The sequence below is a fragment of the Salvelinus alpinus genome, chromosome 30 (assembly GCF_045679555.1).
Source record: "Salvelinus alpinus chromosome 30, SLU_Salpinus.1, whole genome shotgun sequence".
NCBI lineage: Eukaryota > Metazoa > Chordata > Actinopteri > Salmoniformes > Salmonidae > Salvelinus > Salvelinus alpinus.
In genome coordinates, this window is record NC_092115.1 from 14,647,708 (window position 1) to 14,673,661 (window position 25,954).

General features: G+C 42.3%; 1 protein-coding gene and 1 long non-coding RNA gene across 3 annotated transcripts; one reads left to right on the forward strand and one right to left on the reverse strand.

The window, feature by feature from the left end:
* LOC139560192 (protein wntless homolog) lies at positions 1-24,648 on the forward strand. Of its 2 annotated transcripts, XM_071376755.1 has the most exons (13): positions 1-281; positions 2,930-3,202; positions 11,135-11,259; positions 11,475-11,636; positions 11,865-12,001; positions 14,108-14,276; positions 17,286-17,383; positions 17,497-17,560; positions 18,533-18,676; positions 19,947-20,030; positions 20,228-20,381; positions 22,394-22,491; positions 23,485-24,648. In XM_071376755.1, exons 1-12 carry the CDS (start codon positions 176-178, stop codon positions 22,441-22,443), a joined length of 1,566 nt encoding a protein of 521 aa, XP_071232856.1. In that variant the 5' UTR covers positions 1-175; the 3' UTR covers positions 22,444-22,491; positions 23,485-24,648. The 2 variants fall into 2 exon arrangements, with proteins under 2 accessions (XP_071232856.1, XP_071232855.1); XM_071376754.1 differs by lacking the exon at positions 22,394-22,491 and having other exon boundaries at positions 3-281.
* On the reverse strand, positions 24,499-25,934 carry LOC139560195 (uncharacterized). Its single transcript, XR_011671882.1, has 2 exons — positions 25,180-25,934; positions 24,499-25,074 (listed from the first exon to the last, which is right to left on the reverse strand). It is a non-coding gene; the product is annotated as an uncharacterized lncRNA (long non-coding RNA).
* Between the last annotated feature and the right edge of the window lie 20 nt (positions 25,935-25,954).

Genomic DNA, 25,954 nt, shown 5'->3' on the forward strand with positions numbered 1-25,954 from the left:
GATAGGCAGGGGTGCTATTCCGTCATGTGATTCTGCTTTAGTCCTTCGAAGTTGAAAGGCAAGCGAGTCAGTGCGTGGCTAGCCTTCCTCAATCTTGGTTGCTGGAGTACTAGCTAGATGCGGTGACTTTCTTCTCGATTTCTTACTCGTTGTGATTTTTCTTCAACTTTTTAAGATGGCCGGGGCAATTATTGAAAACATGAGCACCAAAAAGTTGGTGATCGTAGGAGTGATTCTGCTTTTATTCCAAGCGTTTTCTTTTATGGTCGGAGGCTTGATTGGTAAGCATGGTTTTTCCCAATTGTATTCCTTTATGTTGCAACCTTTGGCTTTGTTATGCGGTTGAATAACCACGATTTATAGATCGAATATTTTATGTATCAAATAATGAAAACAACTTAGTTCTTTAGACAATATCATTTTAGAGAGGATGGTAATTTTTTAAAATCACTGCTATGTTTTGTTATAAAATGGAACAGTATGGCGACTGTAGGGCTTGCCTTAAAGTTTTGCCTATGTAACTTTAACAATGTAGCCTTTAACGAAGTTTTGAACTCTTCAAAGTTTTAAGAAACACAAAGTATTCGCCTCCAACTCAATCGTTTCCTCTGTATTGACGTTGCAAGGTTTAATGTGCTCTTGAAACTTTAACATTTGCCATTAATACACACACAACTTTCCTATTTCAGAGAACTTATTATAAAGTATCGAGTTAATTCACTTTTAATTGGCGTATGAGTTTGTTTTTCCAATAAGAATAAACTCTATTCCTGTAAAAGACCATAGGAATTGGTGTGTATCTTTAACTTCACTGTGATTCAATACAGAATGTTTGCTCTCCTCCTTTAAGTCTGCCTCCGTGGCCCCAGGCAGGCACCATCTCTTTCTTCCCCCCCTTGCATCCCCCTCAAATCCCAAACCCCTCTTAGCATTGCATATTTCCTCTTCTCCTGCTGGTTCCATTTGCATGGCTCTACTCCCCACTGACACACACAGCTGTCAAAATTGTGTTCTGCCTCAAGTACTACATCAGAGTTGCTGTCAGCTTTTTCCCCATGTGCCTACACACTCACACAGATACTCCTACACAAGCTCAAAGTCACAATAGTTGAGTCCTATGAGGCCTGTTACAGATTCCTATCTCTAGTTAGTTTGGGGGGAAACTTTCTCCACTCAGTCAGTCTCTTCTCCAGAGCTGGATGGCTACTGATAAAAAATGAGCTTGTTTGGGACACTCCTGCCTTAGATAGTTTTAATGAAGCCTGATGCTTTTGTATTTGCTCGGTGGCCGGGGCCAGCCAGGGTAATTGAGTAGAAAGGCGTTCGTCTCCCCGTTATTGGACAACTCCGACACGGCATCAGGTCACTGGGCAGAGAGGCGGACACACTAGGGTAGAAACTGGAGGAGCGTTGTGTGCCCGGAATCTTAGGGTCCCAGGATAATTGAACTCTGAGGGGTTCCGTAGAGCTGGTTTAATTCAATTTGGTGTGTCTGTGTGCTTGTTCCTGAGTAGTCCTTTGTGAGGTGACACTGGCACACCTAGTTAAGAAGACACACACACACACACACACACACAGAAATAGTTGATGGCCTGATTAGTTTTATGAAGCGGGTGCCGAAGGCCTAGCCTCAAGGGTGCTTTTATGCTGGTATGTTTTTTCAGTTACTCTATTGAGAGTAAATAAATTGGCTCGACATCAGCTGGTAATGGAGACCATCTGCACAGACCAGGGCCTCGCAATCGGAAATGCTTCCTTGTTTTAACTGTTTTCGTATGTGGATAAATCGTTAAAGGTGTATGATATTTGAGCACGTAAGTAACTAATGTGAAACATTGGATTGTTGTAGGTGTCTCAAATGACTTCCCTTTGAGATAATCATTGATTATAGTGGCATGATGTATTCCTAGCAGGGATTTGTTAATTATCCCTGAATTTAGGGGGATATATTGATGAAGGGAGAAGTCACTCATGCTTTTTTGGCCGTGGCTGACGTCTTTCTCTAGCCCTGAGGGCATGGACCTCGTTCTTACCTATTACCAATACATTACAGTATTGTGTGCTGGGGCATTTCCCGACAGCTAGCTTCAAAAGGATTGGGCCTTGCTACAGGGTGTTCTGTCAACATGGTTGGAAATAATTGCCACTTTGTTAAAGCAGGATTTGGCTAGGTTTGATCTAAAACGCAACTTCATTTTTTGGGGTGATATTCTATTTGACTGTTTTTGACAATAAACAAAAACCATAGAAAAATGTCTTCATGTATGTTTACTTTGTTGAGCTTGATAGCTGTATGACACATCTTAAACTCCAGAACAAAGCTTTGATTATGAGTTTGGAAATTGGTTGTTTTCAACTTTACCATTAGCCTAACTATGAATTCACTGAAAATATACACACTTTGCTACTCGTTATAGATTTTTAAACTTTAACCTTTATTTAACTAGGCAAGCCAGTTAAGAACAAATTATTATTTACAATGACGGACGACGCTGGGCCAATTGTGCGCCGCCCTATGGGTCTCCCAACCATGGCCGGATGTGATAGTCTGGATTCAAACCAGGGACTGTATTGACGCCCCTTGCATTGAGATGCAGTGCCTTAGACCGCTGCGCCACTCGGGAACCAATGGACTTATAAATTCCACATGATTGCACTTTTCAGCATAATAATAAAAGGTTACACATAGAGCATTGAAATAAGAACCACAATAAAATTGTGGAACGATGTGGTCAGCAACCAAAAATTACCATTTAAATCCCCCAAATACAATTTACTGCTAATTTCATCAAATATAGATATTTTTTTTCTACACAAAAGGTGACAGATGAATAGGACTACTTATGTATCTAGGGTAGCTACCAATGTAACTGGGCAGTAACCTAGCAAGCAATTACCCAGTCTAACGTCTGTTTTCCTCTCCCTGTAGCTCCCAGCCCCACCACAGCAGTCCACTACCTGGCTACCAAGTGTGTGGACACGGTCAAACACCATCAGAGCACCAAATGGTTCATGCCCTGGGGCCCTAATCAGTGCGACAAGATCCGGGACTTTGACGAGGCCATGGCCAAGAAGATCGAGGCAAACAACATTGTATTTGCCGTCCATATCCCCCTGCCCAACAAAGAGATGAGCCCCTGGTTCCAGTTTATGCTGGTCATCCTACAGTTTGACATTGCCTTCAAGATGTACAACCAGATAGGTGAGCGACACTTCTTGTTAGATTTCAATATGGATGCCGTTTGTTGTGTGTCGATTGTGTTATTTCAGGAGTCTGACATTTTTACCTTGTTGATCTTTGTCTGTCTTTTTTTGTGTGCTGTCGTGTCTCCATCTTGTGTGTTTTTGTTGTCCGTCTGTCTGTTGTCTTTGGATACTGTCTATCTTTCCGCCTGGTTTGTCTGTCTTTGTTGTATCATGACTCATGAGGACTCACCAGTCCAAGCAGCTCTATGACCACTGAAGTATGTGTCCTTTGTCTTCTACACTCTCTGTGGATCCAATTCTAAACTATTCATGTGTCTATAGATGCTGCTGATATTAGTCTCCCTCTACGTCACCTCAGGCTGTTGGCTGCTTTTGTCCTGCCTATTGTGTTGACCGCGTGAGGCCCCTGAGGAATGTTTCTCTCCTCTCAGTGGATTGGATGTATCTCACGCTGAGAGGAAGGCCTGACAATGACTGATGTGCTGCTGGTTCTCCCTAGTGATACAAGCCTCAGGGATCCATGTCAGAGGCTTATAGTCTCTATAGAACAGCTAGTTAGGGAAACTCGAACTGTGGGGGGCTGTCTCAATTTGGAAGCTGATAGCTTTGCAATTCCCTAATATGAAGTGGAATCACACTCTGCTGGGCAAATTTGTCCCATTTTCTCCTGGCTATCCCCAAGACGATTTGTAACATGGTACATGGTTCGTCCCTCAGTGAGAGTTGGGGATGAGTTTCTCACTCTCCATTGTAGAGGTCAATGTAAAATTAGAAAACAAACACAAAAGCCCTGAAATATTGAGTCATTTTCAGCAGCAGGTGTTAGATTTTTTTATTTAACTAGTCAACAGATTATTATTTTACGGGGACGGCCTACTCCGGCCAAACCCTCCCCTAACGACGCTGGGCCAATTGTGCTCCTCCCTGATCTGATGAAGGCTAGTTTTTCCCCCATCCCTTTGCTCATCATAGCAGACATACTGCACCTCCCTGTATCCTCTTAACATTCCTTTACGTTCAGACCACATCCTTATCCGAACATGGTATCAGTCAGATCTGTTCCCAATTCCAACTAGAACCCAATACACTTCCTGTATACCTATTACAATATGGTACTATATACATGGGAAAAGGTCACCATTGTTCTTACATCAATCCAGTCTGTTCTCACAGATCTACCTGAACATCCTAGGTGTAGGGATGAGGGTTTGATTTGGCGGTGTGCATAGTTCTCACATTCAGAAAAGGATTCAGACACGGCAACCCTCTTCTGGCCTGGGATTAAGGGAAAGGTTATATGGATTTGGGCTTGCTTCTCCCTTCTTTGACTTGTTAACACTGTAGCGAGTGTAATATCTCTTAGTATGTGGTTGGAAAGGAGGGGGCGACACTGACTGGGCAGATCGGCGCTTGGCGCTGCGCCAGGTCTGGGGCTGTGAAAGAAGGGATTAGAGGGATAACAAAGAGAACTAATGAAGGGGGATCGGTGGGCCGGCCCGGCCTGGGAAAGTGATCAGAACACAGACTCTTTTAAGCTCCAGGAGTCCTTGGGATGGAGGGAGGCAGAGCCCAGCTTCTTATGTTGTGTAACAGATTTCTATCTGGCCCAGCAGCGGTTGTACATCAACTCCATTCAGCCGCGGGCCCTTTTATTTTTCTTGCGTGGGGGGTTAGGGGGCTGGAACATAATTATAAATCATTTGTAGACTGCAAATTGACTGCAAGAAGTCCAAACGGATATAATATTTGACTAAAACATAATAATTTCAAACCTTGCATACATTTGTATACGATCACAAATATCTCTTATGCGTGCGAATACTTTGGAACAGATTTTCAAAATTTAAATCTACAGAGCTGATTTGCTGGTGTTATGTCCAACAATTAAAAAATAGTTATTTTTTTTGTTCAGAGAACATGGGGATGCCAAATAAAATCCCCCGCGGTTGGGGGACCCTGTTGTACAGCAGGGCATGAGGCACTCTGTAACATCTTCCTCTCACCAAAGATATGTTGTGAAAGTACGCTTGATTTTATTTTATTTAACCTTTATTTAACTAGGCAAGTCAGTTAAGAACATTCTTATTTATAATGACGGCCTACCAAAAGGCCTCCTGGGGGGACGGGGGCTGGGATTTAAAATATATATATATATATATAGGACAAAACACACATCACAACAAGAGACACCACAACACTACATAAAGAGAGACCTAAGAAAACAACAGCATGGTAGCAACACATGACAACAACAGCAACATGGCAGCAACACAACATGGTAGCAACACATGACAACACAGCGTGGTAGCAACACATGACAACACAGCGTTGTAGCAACACATGACAACACAGCGTGGTAGCAACACATGACAACACAGCGTGGTAGCAACACATGACAACACAGCGTGGTAGCAACACATGACAACACAGCGTGGTAGCAACACATGACAACACAGCGTGGTAGCAACACATGACAACACAGCGTGGTAGCAACACATGACAACACAGCGTGGTAGGAACACATGACAACACAGCGTGGTAGGAACACATGACAACACAGCGTGGTAGCAACACATGACAACAACAGCAACATGGCAGCAACACAACATGGTACAAACATTATTGGGCACAGACAACAGCAAGAAGGTGGAGACAACACTACATCACGCAAAGCAGCCACAACTGTCAGTAAGAGTGACCATGATTGAGTCTTTGAATGAAGGGATTGAGATTAAACTGTTCAGTTTGAGTGTTTTTGCAGCTCGTTTCAGTCGCTAGCTGCAGCGAACTGAAAAGACGTGCGACCCAGGGATGTGTGTGCTTTGGGGACCTTTAACAGAATGTGACTGGCAGAACGGGCGTTGTATGTGGAGGATGAGGGCTGCAGTAGATATCTCAGATAGGGAGATTAGTGAAGCTGCATTTTACGACAATGAAACTTAAATTCTGAGTGAGGTTTATACTGTTTTTTTCTCATATAAACTATAGTCATGTTTCAGTGTGTACTCATCAATATGTCGTCATAAAACAAAGTGAATGTCCCAAGCATGAAATGATTGTTGTTGTTTACAGCTTGCGCTGCCAGATCAGTCTGCTTCACCACCCCGTCCCACAATTCCACCCAACCAGATGTTGTGGAATGGGACTGTTATCCACCCCATTCTGAGTCACTGGGGCCGGGCAGACTACCTCTGATCATCTGCCAGCAGTGTTAATGTGCTGGCCCCGGGCCCTGAGGCAAGGGCCTAATGATCACCCTGATGTCAACAGCCATCTATGACCGAGCCGCGGGAGGAGAGCTAGACAACCGGCACGGAAATGTCAAGCAGCTGCATATCAAACGACGTATTCAACTTCAGTGCTGAAACGTGTAGCTGTAGTGTCACTGATCGCAAATCCAATCCAGGTTGGCTTTGCAACTCAAGATCATATTAGTTCGCTGAGCTCTAGGTCTCTTTTTGGTCCAAACAGAGGTCAGATAGTCTCAGGCAGGAATACTCTTCATGCAAGGCTAGCTCTGCAAACAACCTCTGTTGCATTAATAAGGTGCGGAGTGCTAATTTGATCAAGGAAAATGAGTTCCAGCAGTCTATTGACAGAGCTCTAGGTTATTACTTTCTCATGGCATCTAAATCTCTCTGGCTGACTGGTAAGCAAAGAAGCAGAGCTCTGTCTGACAATATGGCCTCTATAACTCAACCAGAACCACTTTCTTTAGACAGTACCACGCCAAAGGTAAGGGGATTCTACTCCTCAGTCATATGACTATTGCGGAATGCGTAAGGAAGCCCCCCAACAGCACCTTGCCCACTTGGTGTTATAAAGCTGGTCCCTGAGATGAATTGCCCGTCTTTCTTCCCACCCCACTCTACCCGGCAACAATCACCCCTGGCAGGGGTCCAGCAATAACACAGCTGTTGAGAAGGCTTAGTCACTGTGGCGATGGCTGCTGGACTGGGGTGGAATGTTTGTGTGCGGTAAGCTGACATTCAGAATCTTTGGCAGTGTTTGCTTGAGATGGGAGGGATAGAGGGGTTCGAGGAGAGAGAGGACTGCCAATAACCCCCCCCCCCCCCCCCTTTCCTCTCTTCTCCCGGTCAGGCCACCGGGTTTTTTTTCGGTGTTCTCCAGCTTGTTTCATAACCGCACAAGAGTCTGTTTGGAAGGAGGAAGGACAGAACACTTTGCCTTTGCAATGTGATCTAAAGCCTGTCTTGGCATTCTGACTGACATTTCGTTTCTCAAAGCACTTAACCAGGTTCAGCTCTGAAAGGTTTCACCTTCAAGTCAGCGCTATAGTATCATTGCCTACTGTGTAGTAGACTGAACTTGAGGCCTTACGTACATAGCTTTAAACCCCTCAACAGGGAAATGTTTCAGATCAGGAATCATCCCTGGACTGTTTCTGGATCAACAGCACGCCGATGTGAGCTGTTGGTGCATCTGTTCTGATAGTGTTTTTGATGACATGATTTCTTTCCTGCATACTTTGAAGGTTGATGGAACAGTTCACTCCAACTTGAAAGTTTCTCAGTTTTCATACTTCAAACGATCAAATGAGTAACTTTAAGGACATAAAATGGAGTGGCTATGGATATGGAGTTTCTGTATCCCAATTTCCCAAGGCAAAAAAAATCGGGATATTTCTGCGCATGTGCAGGATAAAACATTTTTACGTAGCCGAGTGCCCACTCTGCTGTCTACGTAGCTGCTGTGCCAGGTGCCCACTCTGCTGTCTACGTAGCTGCTGTGGGTCGAGTGCCCACTCTGCTGTCTACGTAGCTGCTGTGGGTCGAGTGCCCACTCTGCTGTCTACGTAGCTGCTGTGGGTCGAGTGCCCACTCTGCTGTCTACGTAGCTGCTGTGCCAGGTGCCCACTCTGCTGTCTACGTAGCTGCTGTGTCGAGTGCTCCGCTGCCCCTCCTTGATCTCCTTTGGTCACTGGTGTAGCCTACTAATGTAATGTTGTACACGACACTGTTCTAACAATTGCATTCCATGCCCTGGTACGCATCAGTGTGATTTCATGTCCTTTTTTCAGGAGCTGAGTAGGCTACATCCAGCTATTTACATGTTTTACACAATATGCATTATCAACTTGATCGTACAAACTTTGTCAGTATTTGAAACATAAGCAAGACACAAACAGGTAGTCTAGCCGATTTCATGTTATTCCTCTCTCCACGATATCAGTATACCCTCGTAAAACTGACTATCCTACCTATCTTTGACTTCGCCGATGTAAATTACAAAATAGCCCCCAACACTCTACTCAGCAAACTAGATGTAGTCTATCACAGTGCCATCTGTTTTGTCACCAAAGCCCCATAAACTACCCACCACTGCGACCTATATGCTCTCGTTGGTTGGCCCTCACTACATATTCGTCGCCAAACCCACTGGCTCCAGGTCATCTATAAGTCTTTACTAGGTAAATTGCACACCCAACTACCTCATCCCCATAATATTACTTACCATCTTGCTCTTTTGCACCGCTGTATCTCTACTTGCACATCTATCAGTGTTAATGCTAAATTGTGATTATTTTGCCTCTGGTCTATTTATTGCCTACCTCTTCTACATTTGCACACACTGTACATAGATTTTTCATTTTTTTCCCTATTGTTATTGACTGTACGTTTGTTTATGTGTAACTCTGTTGTTCTTGTCCCACTGCTTTGCTTTATCTTGGCCAGGTCGCTGTTGTAAATGAGAACTTGTTCTCAACTGGCCTACCTGGTGAAAGTAAAAAATGTCACCGGGCGACGCAAAACTAACTTTCCCATTGTCACATTATTTTTTTATCGATCTGGATACATGCCCGGCTGCCTAGAACTTTCGGCTGCAGAGTTGGAACGCAGCAAGACAATTAGCGATTGAATGTTATTTTTTCATCATCATTGCAAACATTGGCTAAGCTGCGCAGGAGGCAGACAGGCAGTCAAGTAGTGTTATTTTTCAGCAACTGCAATATACATGACAACAGACAGACCGAGAAGGTTGTAGCCTTCATAATATATATGTTTTGGAATGTTCGTTCAAATCGCCTCAGGGTTTTTATTTCAGCTGTTCAGAAATATAATGCAGAGACAGGCTACATCATGATTCAGAAGAGGTTGCACGGCCACTGCGTGGTCAATCCGATGTCTGCATTTATTGTGATACGGCCTCTGCAGAATTAAGGGAATTCATACTTCTTGCGCTTCACATTGAAGAGCTGTTGTGAAGGAAGTTGTGAGTTTGTTTATACAGGACCTCCCACCCCCACCTACTGTCAACCAATCATGCCAATGCGGAGCTGTACGGAGCTCTCCGTATTGTTAGAACATTTGAGGGGCACGGCGATGCGGTACAGAGCTCGCCCTTTGGCGGTAACGCAATTGCCTCACCCTCTGTACGGAGCCTCCGGTTCACATTGCCTGAGCAAGCAGAAGTTGGCTTTAAAGAGCTAAACGTGAAGGGAGGCGGAGTGTGAACAGCAGCTACGTTAAAAAAAACTGTGCGTAAAATAACACATGAGTTGAACTATCCCTTTCATCAGCCCAATGAGCCCATTGTCACATTTGTAGCCTTTGGAGTAGTTTAGACGTGCACTCGTTGTCTTTAATGGTTGTTGATGTATACACCTTGGGAAATTATAACATTTCATTCACACTAAGTGAAAGTGAATGATGTGTCAACTGATTTGACAGCCTTAAAATTACCCAGTGTTGCTATTATCAGATCTTATGTTTAGCAGAGATGTGTGTCCTTTTCATAGCTCCAGAAGTTGCTCCTCCTCTGGCCTCTCCCTACCCCTTATCATGACTCCAGTTCCATTGGGTCATTCCACATAGCTATATGCTGCCTTAGGCAAATGCTCGACACTGTCCGACTCTAACCAAAGACTCTTTCGCAATCGCAAATATGCCTTGCAACGCTATACGGTTTTTGAAACATTTGTAATTTTCCTATATGCGAGAAAAAATTGTTGAATACAAAATATGCACTTACTGTACCCAGTTTAGTAAAGTTGCATCCGGCTGTATTTTGAGAAACTCATGCTATCCAGCCGGAAATGTGGAGTGGTTCATTGGAAATGCAATCATAAGGTTAGAGGATGTGTCCTGCCTCGGCTGGAGGCCTTGTGTGAAAACAGTCAGATGCAACTTTGCCGAACTCCGTACAGTAAGTGTATCTTTTGTATTTGAAAAATTATTTCTCACTGGTATGAAAGTTCAAATCCAAATAGTTTCCAAAACCGTATCGCAAGCAAGGATTCTTAACTTTTAAAACTTTAAAACAGTGTCTCGACTGTAGTTCACATGGAGCCAGCTGCAATCCATATGTTCAGTTGATAAGCCAGGACGGGGACCGCTGTAAACCTCCTTGGATAATTGAGAGCTAGCCTCTTACCAAAATGCCATGACTGTCTGTCACCAGAGACTTATTTCATCCCAGTCATCGCTGGTTTACACAGATGTATTGATGTCAAAGCTACAAATTTAAATTGAGCAGGTGTAAATAGAGAATTTGATTAACTAGTAGAAAGAGGAGGAAGGGAAGTGCTACTAAGGTACACAATAGTACATTTGGTAGACAGAAGGGGCTCTTTGGTAAAAGAGGTAAATTGGTCATCAAAAAGAAAGGAGGACCAAGGCACTCTTCATATAATTAATAAAAATGCATTTATTTGTATGGCATGTTCAATAGAAACAAAGTTGTAAAAATCCGACGTGTTTTGGCTGCGTCGGATTTGATTCATTGCAAATTCCCCCTTCAATGCTGATCTTGCTTGTTAAGACCTGCATAGATCAAAAACCGGATAGATTTGTAATGAAGTCTCCATAACTGGTATCTATGTGAAGTTTGGTAGTTGGTATATTTGTGAATCTTTGAACATTCAGATCGCCCTAAAGTGTGATATGTTGACGTTTTCCCCCTACAGAGGATGGAGCACTGGCCACCATTGACGTGGGTTTGGCCTACAGAGATGACACGCTCAGTGAGTGGACAGAGATGGCCCACTCCATAGAACAGAGGAAGCTCAGCTGCAACTTCACCACCACCAAGGTAAACAATTCCAGTCCTCAATATCTGTTGTGCTTTTGGCTTTTGCTTAATTTTGCCACCTGATTGCTCACACTTGATTTTTCAGGTCTTAATCAGTCTCTCAAAGTCTCATTGTTTCAGCTCATCAGATTTATTTTTGTGAAAAAGAAAAAATCCATATAAGTTGAGTTGTTGTCCAATCGGATATCTCTTAACATTTATCTTGTGTCCTGCAGACGTATGAGAACGAGGGGCGCTACTATGAGTGTGACCTGCTGCCCTTCATGGAGCTGGGCAACGTGGCCCACAAGTACTACCTCCTCAACATCCGCCTGCCTGTCAGCGAACGCAAGAAGATCAACATGGGCATCGGCGAGATCAAGGACATCCGTCTGGTGGTGAGGATTCTCTACTACACATCTCTTCCAGATCGCCCCATCTCCTCTCGGTTGGGAGAGACTATAATATATCCTTGATTATCAAATATTCTTTACTATGGAGTCTTCATACGGCCGAAGTGTGAAAATTCGATTTTGTCCAAACTGATGGTCAAAATGGGCAAACGAGATGTTGAAATGAACTGTGTGAAAGACTGTGGCTGACGGTTTAATTTCCCATCCTATCAGGGTATCCATCAGAACGGCGGTTTCACCAAGGTGTGGTTCGCCATGAAGACATTCCTCACACCCAGCATCCTCATCATCATGGTGTGGTACTGGAGACGCATCACCCTGATGACACGACCCCCTGTGCTGTTGGAAAAGTAAGGCCGGCCATATTGTTTATTGGACTGTAAATGGGATGTTTGTTTATTCAAATTTGGCGTCAAAATAGAGTTCAGTTGTCCATTGGTTGCTTTGTGGGCTTGCGCACAGTGTGTGTGTGAATTGATCTCTAATCCAAAATGCATGGATGTCTTTGTCCTAGCGATACACAAGTCAAACCTTCAGCCAGGGTCAAACACAGTAACCCCAGTGGATACCAGTTAGGCCTAGTGCTTATGGTAACATTAGTACAGGAGGAGACATGTCATTAGATTAACTATGGATGAACTGTGCATCTAGGTCAGATCTCAGTGTGCAGTGTCCTGGGTACATATTCACAAAGCATCTCAGAGTAGGATTGCTGATCTAGGATCAGCTCCCCCTTGTGCATGCATTCGTAATGATCTAAAAGGCTAAACTGATCCTAGAGCTGCAGTTGGGCAGCTACACTGTTAAATAAAAATGAGTACCAAATGTAGCTTTTTCAAGCAAAAATGATAACACCAGATTGAAATGATTTACCACTGTAATGTAGAACGATACCCTATGCAGAGAGCTAAACGGTCAGTTTAGTTTACCCCCTGCAGTGAGGGGAGAGCGTATCAGTATGTCGCTGCGTTCAAAACCACAGGAACATTCGTCGAGGCGTAAAGCGTGTAACAGTCTTTTAGCACTCAACTAACACTTCCACCTCAATGTTTCCTCGCTCTCTCCATCTTGTCCTTGGTCTTCGGCTCAGAGCCCTCCTTCCCAAATGACTGCAGAGTTCTCAGGAAATGGCCCTCGAACTCTATTTGTGGAGAGGAGATTATTTATTTCATGCTGTAAAAGCTTTGGTGAAGCCGTCATGCTATTCCTTAGAGGTGTCGAGATGGAAATCTTTTTATTCCTAAAGCTAACAAGAGAGATGTAATGGGGAAATGCATCTCATAGGTACTTAGGCTTCCTGCTGTCGCTCTGATGGTGGGATTCGTGGGAACTGGGCCAAGGTTACGTTATTGTCTATGTAAGAAAAGTCAGTTGACTGAATGCGCAAGGCGGTTGACACCGGATTTGTTTAAAGCACTTGACTGTTTGTGGTGGATTATTAGGTTTTATTAGAACTTTTAAAAACAGAACAACTCAATAACCACCATGCCCCAGGATATGGTTCTCTTTTCAAACCGAAAGTACATTAATGCCATTGTCAGTAGTTAACTGTTATTTGCTGGTGAACTACTTGGCAAGGTTTCCTGGAAGAATATAAAACACTGGAGGAATAAGTGTATCAATGGCAGCAGCACACACTGACTAAGTCTATTCCTGAAGTTTGTTTCCACTAAAGCAATTTTTGATTCTATTGAGTTAGTACTTTTATTTCCCCAGGATGTACTGGAGGTTGATGCCTCTTATCTGGCTCTCTGCAGCTTGTTTAGTTGAAGTGCTCTTTATACACACCTCTCTCCTGACTGTATATTCGCAGAGTGCAGGACATTCCCTGCATACCAGCCCAATGTGGTCTCACACTGTTCACTCGGTAGAACATGCCGGAACGGTTCTCGCTGCAGACTCTTCTGGAATGTGATTAATGTTTTTAGAGTCAATTGCAAACCGTCATCCACACACACAATACACCCACCTCTCAGCCCACACTGCACCCCTCATTCTCCCTGCAATATACCCACCTCTCTATCCCTCACCCGCACCCCTCCCTTCCCCCCGTCCTCTTTGCAATTATCCTTTCATCTTTCCCAGCATGCAGAGACTTGCAGCAATTAAACAGAGAAGCCTTATTAGGTTGATATTTATTTATTTTATCAGCAGTGACTTATCAAAGTGGCTGGGGAGGTGGACTATGGAGTCTCCCCATGTTATGAGTTCTCCGGTTACATTTCCGTGCTATGTTGAGTTGAAATAACGTGTTAAATTATCTGAACCCAACCATTTAACAATTCTGCTGAATTATAAGAAAGTAATGTCCATAGTCATTTATATTGATTGTGAGCATTATGTTAATGCAGTATGCTATTAATGACGATGATTGCTATTTCTATTTATGTTGATGATCATGATGGTGGGGATGATAATGATTTTGATAATGATCCAGTTGATGGTGTGTCCTGCAGGGTGATCTTTGCCCTGGGCTTGTGCATGACCTTCATCAACATCCCGGTGGAGTGGTTCTCTGTGGGCTTCAACTGGACCTGGATGCTGCTGTTCGGGGACATCCGGCAGGGCATCTTCTACGCCATGCTGCTCTCCTTCTGGATCATCTTCTGTGGCGAGCACCTCATGGTCTGTCTCTTCACCTTCTCACTGACTTGGTATCCATTGAGCCAGTGACTTGGTATCCATTGAGCCAGTGACTTGGTATCCATTGAGCCAGTGACTTGGTATCCATTGAGCCAGTGACTTGGTATCCATTGAGCCAGTGACTTGGTATCCATTGAGCCAGTGACTTGGTATCCATTGAGCCAGTGACTTGGTATCCATTGAGCCAGTGACTTGGTATCCATTGAGCCAGTGACTTGGTATCCATTGAGCCAGTGACTTGGTATCCATTGACCAAAATCTGTAGCGCGGAAGCTCTCCGTTGTAGCGTGGTTGACATTAAAAGGTAATTTCCAATCGAGCTGACATATGTAGCGTTAACTGTGAAAGTCTACGCGAAAGTGGTAACATTGCCTTTCAAATTAAATCAAATGTATTTATAAAACCAGTTTTTTTCATCAGCAGATGTCAAAGTGCTTATACAGAAACCCAGCCTAAAACCCCAAACATCAAGCAATGCTGATGTAGAAGCACGCACGGTGTCTAGGAAAAACTCCCTAGAAAGGCAGGAACCTAGGAAGAAACCTAGAGAGGACCAGGCTCTGAGAGGTGGCCAGTCCTCTTCTGGCTGTGCTGGTAGAGATTACAGTATAAGAGTACATGGCCATTAAGGCCAGATCGTTCTTCAAGATGTTCAAATGGTCATAGATGACCATCAGGGTCAAATACACTGAACAAAAATATAAAGTAAAGTGCTGGTTTCATGAGCTGAAATAAAAGCTCCCAGAAATCTTCCATATGGACAAAAAGCTTTTTTCTCTCAAATGTTGTGCAGAAATTTGTTTACATCCCTGTTAGTGAGCCTTTCTACTTTTAGACAATCCATTCACCTGACAGGTGTGGCATATCAAGAAGCTGATAAACTGCATGATCATTACACAGGTGTGCCTTGTGCTGGGGGCAATAAAAGTCCACTCTAAAATGTGCAGTTTTGTCACTAAAGACAATGCCACAGGTGTCAAGTTTTGGGGGAGTGTGCAATTGGCATGCTGACTGCAGGAATGTACACCAGAGCTGTTGCAAGAGAATTTAATATTAATTTCTCTACCATAATTAATTAATCAATCAAACTGATTTATAAAGCACTTTTTACATCAGAAAGCCGCCTCCAATGTCGTTTTTAGAGAATTTGGCACTACGTCCAACCGGCCTCACAACCGCAGACCATGTGTATGGCACCGTGTGGGCGAGCGGTTTGAATTAGTATCCATGGACTTAGGATGACTTTGTATCCATAGTCCTAAAACCTTTTAATGCTGCTTAATGTCTTGCTATCTGCTATGTTAAATAAAGGTTAGAGAAGGAAAGGTCTGTCATAGTATTGTGCCCTTTGTGGTATACACCAATTAAGAATGGTTAGCTATATGGCCATTGTAGATTTGTTTCATTTACATACATAGTGTCTTCACAAAGTATTCATACCCCTTGACTTATTCAAAAGGTTGTTACAGCCTGAATAAAAATGTTTTGCTAATTTATTGAAAATAAAATACAGATATCTAATTTACAATTTACATAAGTATTCACACCCTTGAGTCAATACTTTGTAGAAGCACCTTTGGCAGTGATTACAGCTGTGAGTCTTTCTGGGTAAGTCTAAGAGCTTTGCACATCTGGATTACTCAACATTTGCCCATTGTTATCATTTTCAAAATTCTTCAAGCTCTGTCAAGTTGGTTGTTGATTATCGCTAGATTATTTTCAGGTCTTGCCATAGATTTTCAAGTAGATTAAAGTCAAAACTGTAGCTTGGCCACTTAGGAACCTCCACTGTCTTCTTGGTAAGTAACTCCAGTGTAGATTTGTCCTTGTGTATTAGGTTATTGTTGTGCTGAAAGGTGAATTAATCTTCCAGTGTCTGTTAGAAAGCAGACTGAACCAGGTTTTCCTCCAGGATTTTGCCTGTGCTTAGCTCCATTTCTTTTTATCCATGCAAATTCCCCAGTCCTGAAAGATTACAAGCAACGACAACATGAGTTGTATGCTTGAAATATTGGAAGTGGTACTCAGTAATGTGTTGTACTGGATTTGCGCCAACATTAACACTTTGTATTCAGGACATATAGTGAATTGCTGTGCCACATTTTTTACAGTATTACTTTAGTGCCTTGTTGCAAACAGGATGCATGTTTTGGAATATTTATATTTTTTGCAGGCTTCCTTCTTTTAACTCTGTCAATCAGGTTAGTATTGTGGAGTAACTACTATGTTGTTGATCCAGCCTCTGTTTTCTCCTGTCACAGCCATTCAACTATGTAACTGTAAAGTTACCATTGGCCTCATGGTGGAATCCCTGAGCAGGTTCCTTCCTCTCCGGCAACTGAGTTAGGAAGGAGGTCGATCTTTGTAGTGACTAGGTGTATTGATAAACCATCCAAAGTGTAATTAATAACTTCACTATGCTCAAAGGGATATTCAATGTCTACATTTGTTTTGCCTCATCTACCAGTAGGTGCCATTATTTGTGAGGCATTGGAAAATCTCCCTGGCCTTTGTGGTTGAATCTGTGTTTTAATTTCACTGCTCAACTGAGGGACCTTATAGATATTTGTGTGTGTGGGGTACAGAGATGAGGTAGTTATTCAAAAATCATGTTCAACGCTATTATTGCACATTTATTATGTGACTTGTTAAGCCATAACAAAGGTGTTGAATACTTATTGACTCAAGTCATTTCGGCTTTACATTTTTTATTAATTTGTAAAAAATTCTAAAACCATAATTCCACTTTGACATTATGGGGTGTTGTGTGTGTGTAGGCCAGTGACAAAATCTAAAAGCAATTTAATTTTAAATTCAGGCTGTAACACAACAAAATGTGGAAAACGTCCAGGGGTGTGAGTCCTTTCTGAAGGCGTTGTAGATACATGGTTTAGTTTAGAGCAGGATACTGCTGTTTTCTAACTCTTTTATTATTTCATCCCTCCTCTCTTGTATTTCTGTTCTGTGTCCCACCTTTATCGTTACCCTCAGGACCAGATGGAGAGGAACCATTTCTCAATCTACTGGAAGCAGGTGGGACCCATTGTCTTCGGCTCCTTCTGCCTGTTTATCTTCGACATGTGTGAGAGGTGAGGCTGAAACACACACACTTCCTTCATCACACTGTCAAAATAAAACTTGTTTTTGAGGTTACCACCACAATTCTGCAGGGACCATTTCTGAAATATTTTTTTCCCACCAGGGGAGTCCAATTGAAGAACCCGTTCTACAGTATTTGGGCTTCCGACGTGGGGACTGAGTTGGCTGTATCCTTTAGATTACTATGATTACTCCTTACCTTAGAAGTTGACGGGCCAAGGGAGACTAAACTAGGGATGAAGTCTTGTAAGTCTGAAAGTAATGTGTCCATGTTATTGTACTGTATATTCCAATTTAAGCTCCCAGTTTATCCTAGTATTAGTATTTCTCTGATCTCTCTCTCTCTCTCATTTCATTGCAACATAGGGCCAGATTGTATATCAATATTTGACAGAGACATGCTAACATTAATCAGAGCACTTCTCCTCCATCAGTCACAGGCTGTCCCTGAGGTCCTCTCCACTGTTCTGTGCTGCAGTGAGGAATAATTCAGTGTTGCTGGCAGTGCCTACTCCTGCCTTGGGCCATCTCTCTTCTGGGTCTCCCCTCTGCCTGCTCTCTCTCTCTGTGTGGGTGTGGGTGTCGAGGAGAGCTGCAGTGGGGATCCCACAGGCCTAGGTGATGCACGATTCATCAGTATAACCCCCCCCCCCCCCTCCCCTATCAAAAACTAGTGGCAGCAAGAGTCTCTTGGTTCGTCTCTCGCTCTCCTTCACTCTTGCTTTCTCTCTCTCTCCTTCTCTTTCTTGCTCACTCTCCAGTCTAGTGGGAGAAAAAAGTCCTGTGAAAAGACAGCTATCTCTATCAAGCCTAGAAGTAGACCATGGCATATTCACCAGCTTTTAGAACCTTTCAGTCGAAGAGGTTTCCATTTGTTATATTTAGTGTTCCTAGAAGTAAGCGTGCCATGGGTTTCTATCAGGCTGTTGGAAAATGTACATTGAGCTAAGACTGGGGGTTCGTATGTAAAGTAAGGGCAGCGATTCCTAAATGGTGCTTCAGTTACGGTCGGTCCTATTTCTCTGGTACAGTTGGAGTCTAGCCTTTTCAGTTTGTTGAGTAATATTGTAACTATTTATTAAGCTATGCTTTTTTAGCATCACCATGCTAGTTCCCTCCTTGACTGAGGTTGATAACAGATGGCGTTCATCATCGTGGCGGGGATCTGTGCCTGTCTCTACTTCCTCTTCCTGTGCTTCATGGTGTTCCAAGTGTTCCGCAACATCAGTGGGAAGAGGTCCTCCCTGCCCGCCATGTCCAAGGCCAGACGCCTGCACTATGAGGTCTGTGTGTGTGTGTTTGAGTATACATTTGTGCACCTAAAATTGTGTTTTCATACAGTACCAGTCAAAAGTTTGGACACATCTACTAATTCAATTGTTTTTCTTTATTTTTACTATATTATAGAATAATAGTGAAGACATCAAAACTATGAAGTAACACATGGAATCATGTAGTATGCTTGTTCAACAGTCTTGAAGGAGTTCCCACATGCAGAGTAGTTGTTGGCTGCTTTTCCTTCACTCTGCGGTTCAACACATCCCAAACCATCTCAATTGGGTTGAGGTCGGGTGATTGTGGAGGCCAGGTCATCTAATACAGCACTACCTTCACTCTCCTTCTTGGTCAAATAGCCCTTACACAGCCTGGCGGTGTGTTGTGTCATTGTCCCGTTGAAAAACAAATGATAGTCCCACTAAGCGCAAACCAGATGGGATGGCGTATCGCTGCAGAATGTGGTAGCCATGCTGGTTAAGTGTGCCTTGAATTCAAAATAAATCACTGATAGTGTCACCAGCAAAACAGCATCTCCTCCATGCTTCACGGTGGGAACCATACATGCAGAGATCATCTGTTCACCTACTCTGTGTCTCACAAAGACACCGCGGGTTGGAACCAAAAATCGAAAATTTGGACTCCTCAGACCAAAGGACAGATTTCCACCGGTCTAATGTCCATTGCTCGTGTTTCTTGGCCCAAGAAAGTCTCTTCTTCTTATTGGTGTCCTTTTGTTGTGGTTTCTTTGCGATTTGACTATGAAGGCCTGATTCATGCAGTCTCCTGAGGAAACAGTTGATGTTGAAAAGTGTCTGTTACTTGAACCTGAAGCATTTATTTGGGCTGCAATTTCTGAGGCGGGTAACTAATGAACTTATCCTCTGCAGCAGAGGTAACTGTGTCTTCCTTTTCTGTGGCGGTCCTCATGAGAGCCAGTTTCTTCCTCTCTCAGGGGATCATCTTCATGGATAGTAACTGTAATCTTCCTCTCAGGGGATCATCTTCATGGATAGTAATAGTAACTGTAATCTTCCTCTCAGGGGATCATCTTCATGGATAATAATAGTAACTGTAATCTTCCTCTCAGGGGATCATCTTCATGGATAGTAATAGTAACTGTAATCTTCCTCAGGGGATCATCTTCATGGATAGTAATAGTAACTGTAATCTTCCTCTCAGGGGATCATCTTCATGGATAGTAATAGTAACTGTAATCTTCCTCTCAGGGGATCATCTTCATGGATAGTAATAGTAACTGTAATCTTCCTCTCTCAGGGCCTTATCTTCCGGTTCAAGTTCCTCATGTTGGTCACTCTGACCTGTGCTGCAATGACTGTCATCTTCTTCATCATCAGTCAGGTGAGTTATGTCTGTGCGTTTGACTGCAGGGGTATCCCAGAATCCTCTGGAGAGGATTAGGTATTTAAGCATGTTCATTAGGGCACTCTGTAGCTAAATGTTTTGCACTGGAAAAATGAAGTGTTTCTTATTGGACAGGGTTTTGTAGTGTTTTTGCTTACATTTCGTACCTATTGAACACAACCCATATTGTCTAGGTGAACGAGGGCCACTGGCACTGGGGAGACTACACGGTGCAGGTGAACAGTGCCTTCTTCACGGGAATCTACGGCATGTGGAACCTCTACGTGTTCGCCATCATGTTCCTGTATGCTCCCTCACACAAACGCTACGGAGACGAGCATTCCAGCGGTGAGTCCAACTAACAGCTGCCTCTAATGGTCAACTGTGTCAGTAGGTCAAAAAGGAAGTCAAATTTTATTTAAGTGTATCATAATATTCTTGATATACTTTACTGTACAGAAAAACTAATAACACGCAACAGTGTCTCCTTTTGTGACGGTTAAGGTCAAATATCTTGAAAAATATCTTACATTTCAAAGTTCTATTTAAATTTGTCTTGAAATAAGTTGACCGATGACTTTAGATAATTTAGCTTGGTAAGCAAAACATATTTTAAAAAAACACATCACTCAATGTAAGATATTTAGGCTTGCTTAGATTTCCCTTTTCGCATTGCAGTTTCAACAGATGAAGTATACTGTCTGGAATCAGAAGGGATGAAATAAAAGGAAAATTGGATCTACAAAAGATGTTCAGGAGAAAAAAGTTAAATGACAGCTGTCTTAAAAAGATAACACATATCGGCGGATTCAGACAAAAAATATGTCAAAGTTTTGGACTATTTAAAATGCTTTTCAAAAGATAGTTTTCTTATTGACTTCAGGTTCAGGTAGCCGCTGCCCAGGGCTGGCTCCAGACATAAGCGACATAAATGTTCACTTAGGAGCCCCTGACCCCAAAAAATATGATACAGTGCCTTCAGAAAGTATTCATACCCCTTGACTTATTCCACATTTTGTTGTTACAGTCTGATTTCAAAATGGACTAAATAGATTTTTTTTTTCTCACCCGTCTACACCCAATACCCCATAATGACAGTGAAAACAACATGTTAGAAATTTGTGAAAATTTATAAAAAATTAAATACAGGAAGATCTAATTTACATACATATTAACACCCTTTGAGCCAATATATGTTAAAATCACATTTAGCAGCAGTTACACCTGTGAGTCTTTCTGGGTAAGTCTAAGAGCTTTGCACACCAGGATTGTATAATATTTGCCCATTTATTATTTTCAAAATTCTTCAAGCTCTGTCAAGTTGGTTATTGATCATTGCTAGACAACCATGTTCAAGTCTTGCCATAGATTTTCAAGGAGATTAAAGTCAACTGTAACTAGGCCACTCAGGAACATTCACTGTCGTCTTGGTAAGCAACTCCAGTGTAGATTTGGCCTTGTGTTTTAGGTTATTATCCTGCTGAAAGGTGAATTCATCTCCCAATGTCTGGTGGAAAGCAGGAAACCATGTTTTCCTCTAGAATTTTGCCTGAGCTTATTTAAAAAAAAAAATATTTCACCTTTTATTTAACCAGGTAAGCCAGTTGAGAAGTTCTCATTTACAACTGCGACCTGGCCAAGATATAGCAAAGCAGTGCGACCAAAAACAACAACACAGAGTTACACATAAATAAACATACAGTCAATAACACAATCAAAAAATCTATGTAAAGTGTGTGCAAATGTAGAAGATTAGGGAGGTAAGGCAATAAATAGGCAGTTATAGGGTTTAGCTCTATTCCATTAATTTTTTTATACTGAATAACTCCCCAGTCGTTAACGATTAGAAGTATACCCATAACATGATGCAGCTACCACTGTGCTTGAAAATGTGGAGTGTGGTTCTCCATATTGTGGTGTATTGGATTTTCCCCAAACATAACACTTTGTATTCAGGACAAAAAGTTATTTGCTTTGCCACATTTTTTGCAGTATTACTTTAGTTCCTTTTTGCAAACAGGATGCATGTTTTGGAAAAAGTATTATTCTGTACAGGCTTCCTTATTTTCACTCTTGTCAATTAGGTTAGTATTGTGGAGTAACTACAATGTTGTTGATCCATCCTCAGTTTTCTCCTATCACAGCCATTAAACTCTAACTGTTTTAAAGTCACTATTGGCCTCATGGTGAAATCCCTGAGCGGTTTCCTTCCTCTCCGGCAACTGAGTTAGGAAGGACGACTGTATATTTGTTGTGAATGGGTGTATTGACACACCATCTAAAGTGTAATTAATAACGTCACCATGCTCAAAGGGATATTAAATGTCTGCTTTTTAAAATGTATACCCATCTACCAATAGGTGCCATTCTTTGCGAGGCATCGGAAAACCTCCCTGGTCTTTGTGGTTGAATCTGTGTTTGAAATTCACTGCTCAACTGAGGAACCTTACAATTATCTGTAAGTGTGGGTACAGAGATGAGGTAGTCATTCAAATATAATGTTAAACCCTATTATTGCACACAGAGTGAGTCAATGCAACTTATTATGTGACTTGTTAAGCACATTTTTACTCCTGAACTTATTTAGACTTGCCATAACAAAGGGATTAAAAACTTACTGACTCAAGACATTTCAGCTATTGATTTTTAATGTATTTTTTTACATTTCAAATACATAATTCCACTTTGACATTATGGGGTATTGTGTGTACACCAGTGACAAAAGATCTCAATTTAATCAATTTTAAATTCCGGCTGTTATAACAAAATGTGGAAAAAGTCAAGGGGTGTGAATACTTTCTGAAGGCAAGGCACTGTTTATATTTTTTGGGGGGAACTCAGTCGTGTTCTCAACCTAGTATTGAGAGTAAGAATAGTAGAGTACATCAGGTGCAATTTCGAAATTTGGTTGTGCCTCAGCAGTTTTTCTCTGTCAGACACTACATTAGCTATGTCAACTAACAATTTTTAGATTGCCAGCTATCTAAACTTCTAGTATTCATGGACAAATACCGACCGGGGACGATACACAGGGCACGTTCCCAGAGACCCTGACCTCCAGGGGCCCCAGTGAATTTGTTAGTAATTCTCACTCAGATATCTTATTAAGATGGCATAAGTCATGACAAAATATGTAGAATTGCAGGGAATTTGTTTTAAAACCGCAAAAATGTATCTCCACCCCATGGCAAAATGTGTAAAATAGCAGGGAATTCACTTTAAAACTACCAATTTTTCACCACTATCAAGATGGGGGACACTAAAATGTTGTGAGGTGAGGGACCCGCCCAACCAAATTTCGCTTAGGGCACCCAAAAGGCTGCAGTCGGCCCTGCTCCTCCCTGTTTCAGTTTTGTTTTCTTCCATTTGGTGCCTAATGAGCACAAAGCAGATGACCCAGATGTACTGCTGTCTTTGTTTACTATACTGACTTGTGTGTTGGTCTGTGCAGGAGACGCAGGAGCCAGTGGCGAGGACATCCAGCTGACCACCACCATCACCCACGTGGACGGACCCACCGAGATCTACAAGATGACGGGCAAGGAGGCCCAAGAGTAGACCCCCCTCCCTCAAACCGTGACTGTGCTTCCTTTATCCCTATTACCCATGTGCCCCACATTGTCCCAAAAGTTCAAAAGCAACTTTATCTGTAGCCCTTTAGTCCTTTCATTTCATTGCAAACATGGGGCCAGATTGTATATTCATTTTTAACATTTGACATAGTTTGTTAACTATCAGTGTTTGTAATGTTGTTGTTGAACAACTGTACTCTTATGTCCAGGTTGTGAAAATCTGCTTTGCGATGGAGTGGAAGGATGTAGAACACATCTGCTGGTCATGAGGTAGTTGGGGAGGGAACAAAACACTCCAGGTAGATGTTGTCTTCACAAATCTAGGATCAGCATACCATCCCTCAAATCCTAAACAAACCCATTAGGGGTAAAGTGCAAATCTGAAATTGGATCAGTGTCCAGTGGCAACGGCATCCAACTACAGGAAAAACATTGTGGGCTTTCAAGGCACTATATTGTGGCGTAACTGGTTGCCTCACTGAAGACAACATTACTTGGGTTTTTAGAGAGAACTACATTTGGATGACTGCTGTTTTTGGCACTCCGCCTCTGCAGTTTTAGATTGAAACAACCAGTAGGACATATAAGTGTATGTCAATGCCTCATGGTACAAGGTCCAAGATGACCACTTTCTGAAGATCTGTCAAAAGAAAGCATATCTCTGCAAGTTGTCAGTAATATCTTTGTCTTTTTTTGTCACTTCTGTCCGCACTCACGTTCAGCTGTACACATCCATGGAACTTTCTAGACTACTGTGTTCTCTTGTCTATCACTCTCCCAAGTGGGGGGGATAATACCTTTTTGTATTGTGGGGGAAAAAATTACAAACCACAGGGCCTTTTTTGGGAAACGCCAAGTTCATTATGTTACGATGTAGATATATATATTTTATAAAGTGCTTATTTTCAACTGTATGAAATATTTGCATATGCTGTATCACTTACTGTCTGTTGGCAACAAAAGATAATAATTGAGCTTCGAAGATGACTATGACGTGGTAGTTTTGTGCTTTTTATGCTAAATTAAATAAAACGTTTACTTTATGCCTAGTTTTGGAATATTTTCAAAGGAAATTCACAAGTTGTTGTTGTAGGGAATTTCCTTGAGGTCTAAGAAAAATGCAACTTAACCAGCATTTCTATTGTAGGCTAATTGTTTATGTGCTTACTGTTATCCAGGATGCACCACATCTGGCTGTGATTGGGAGTCCCATTGGGCGGCGCACAATTGGCCAGGCGTTGTCTGGGTTTGGCCGGGGTAGGCCATCGTTGTAATTAAGTATTTGTTCTTAACTGACTTGCCTAGTTAAATAAAGGTTAAATATATATATATAAAAACAAATTCGACAGTACTGAACTCATTTGCAAAGAAATGGAAAGTTTACTGAACATTTTCTGTTCCAAAATAAATGGAAATCATTCCTCTTTTGCTTGCAGGAGTTCATCTTCTCCCGTAGCAGCTCTGTGAGCCTAAAGAAGGGGAAAAAGACATCTTCAACTTCTGTGTTGACAATGTGTTGATACAATATTAGAGAACTGAAATTCACGTAGAACGGAGTGACTAGTAGTGCTTACAGGCTTCTTGTCCTTTCCTCAGTCCCCTCAGTGCTCCATCGAAGCAGCTAGTTCCTCCAGCCTTCTTCCCGCCTGTAGCAGTGGACAGGCTGGTAGAGGACAGTTCTTTTTCTGATTCCTTGGTCTCCCGTTCAAGGAGCATAGTGTTTCCACCGGTGGTCAGCACCTCATAACTGATGGGCTGCTGCTGTGGAGCCTCAGCTAGTACCATGCCCTTCTCAGGGTCCACAGAGCTCACTGACTGCTGTCTGTGGGAGATGGAGGTGTTTTCTGTGTTGGAAAGGTTTAGAAAATATGTCGACTGCAGTTACAGCACTTACTGCAGTTTCAAAACTGCAATCTTTTTTTTTGTAAGGGTGTGACTGAAACAGGAACCAAATTCGCCATTCATGTATACATGTATGTACAAATTAATGTGATATTTGAGTCTCTCTCGCACTAACTGCAGTTAATACTGCACTCTGACTTCAATCTTTTTTCGTAAGGGCATCTTTGGTCACGTTTGCATGGGTCAAACAAAAGCACCCTAATGATTGGTTGACAATCGAGCCTCCCACAATTGTATTTTTTTAAATGTAACCTTTATTTAACTAGGCAAGTCGGTTAATAACATTCTTATTTACAATGATGGCCTGCCCCGGCCAAACCCTAACCCCGGACATCACTAAGGCCAATTACAATTGCAGCCGATACTTCGTGACCTTTGATCACATGGTTGTTGCAAAGTTCATGCAGCCGACATGTAGGTGCAAATCGGACAGTTTTTATGCTCATA

Coding starts and splice junctions, on each gene's coding strand:
- LOC139560192 (XM_071376754.1), top strand. CDS start 176: ATGGCCGGGGCAATTATTGAAAACATGAGCACCAAAAAGTTGGTGATC. Junction 20,031..20,227: donor TCTTCTTCATCATCAGTCAG/GTGAGTTATGTC, acceptor CATATTGTCTAG/GTGAACGAGGGCCACTGGCA. Junction 20,382..23,484: donor CGGAGACGAGCATTCCAGCG/GTGAGTCCAACT, acceptor TGGTCTGTGCAG/GAGACGCAGGAGCCAGTGGC.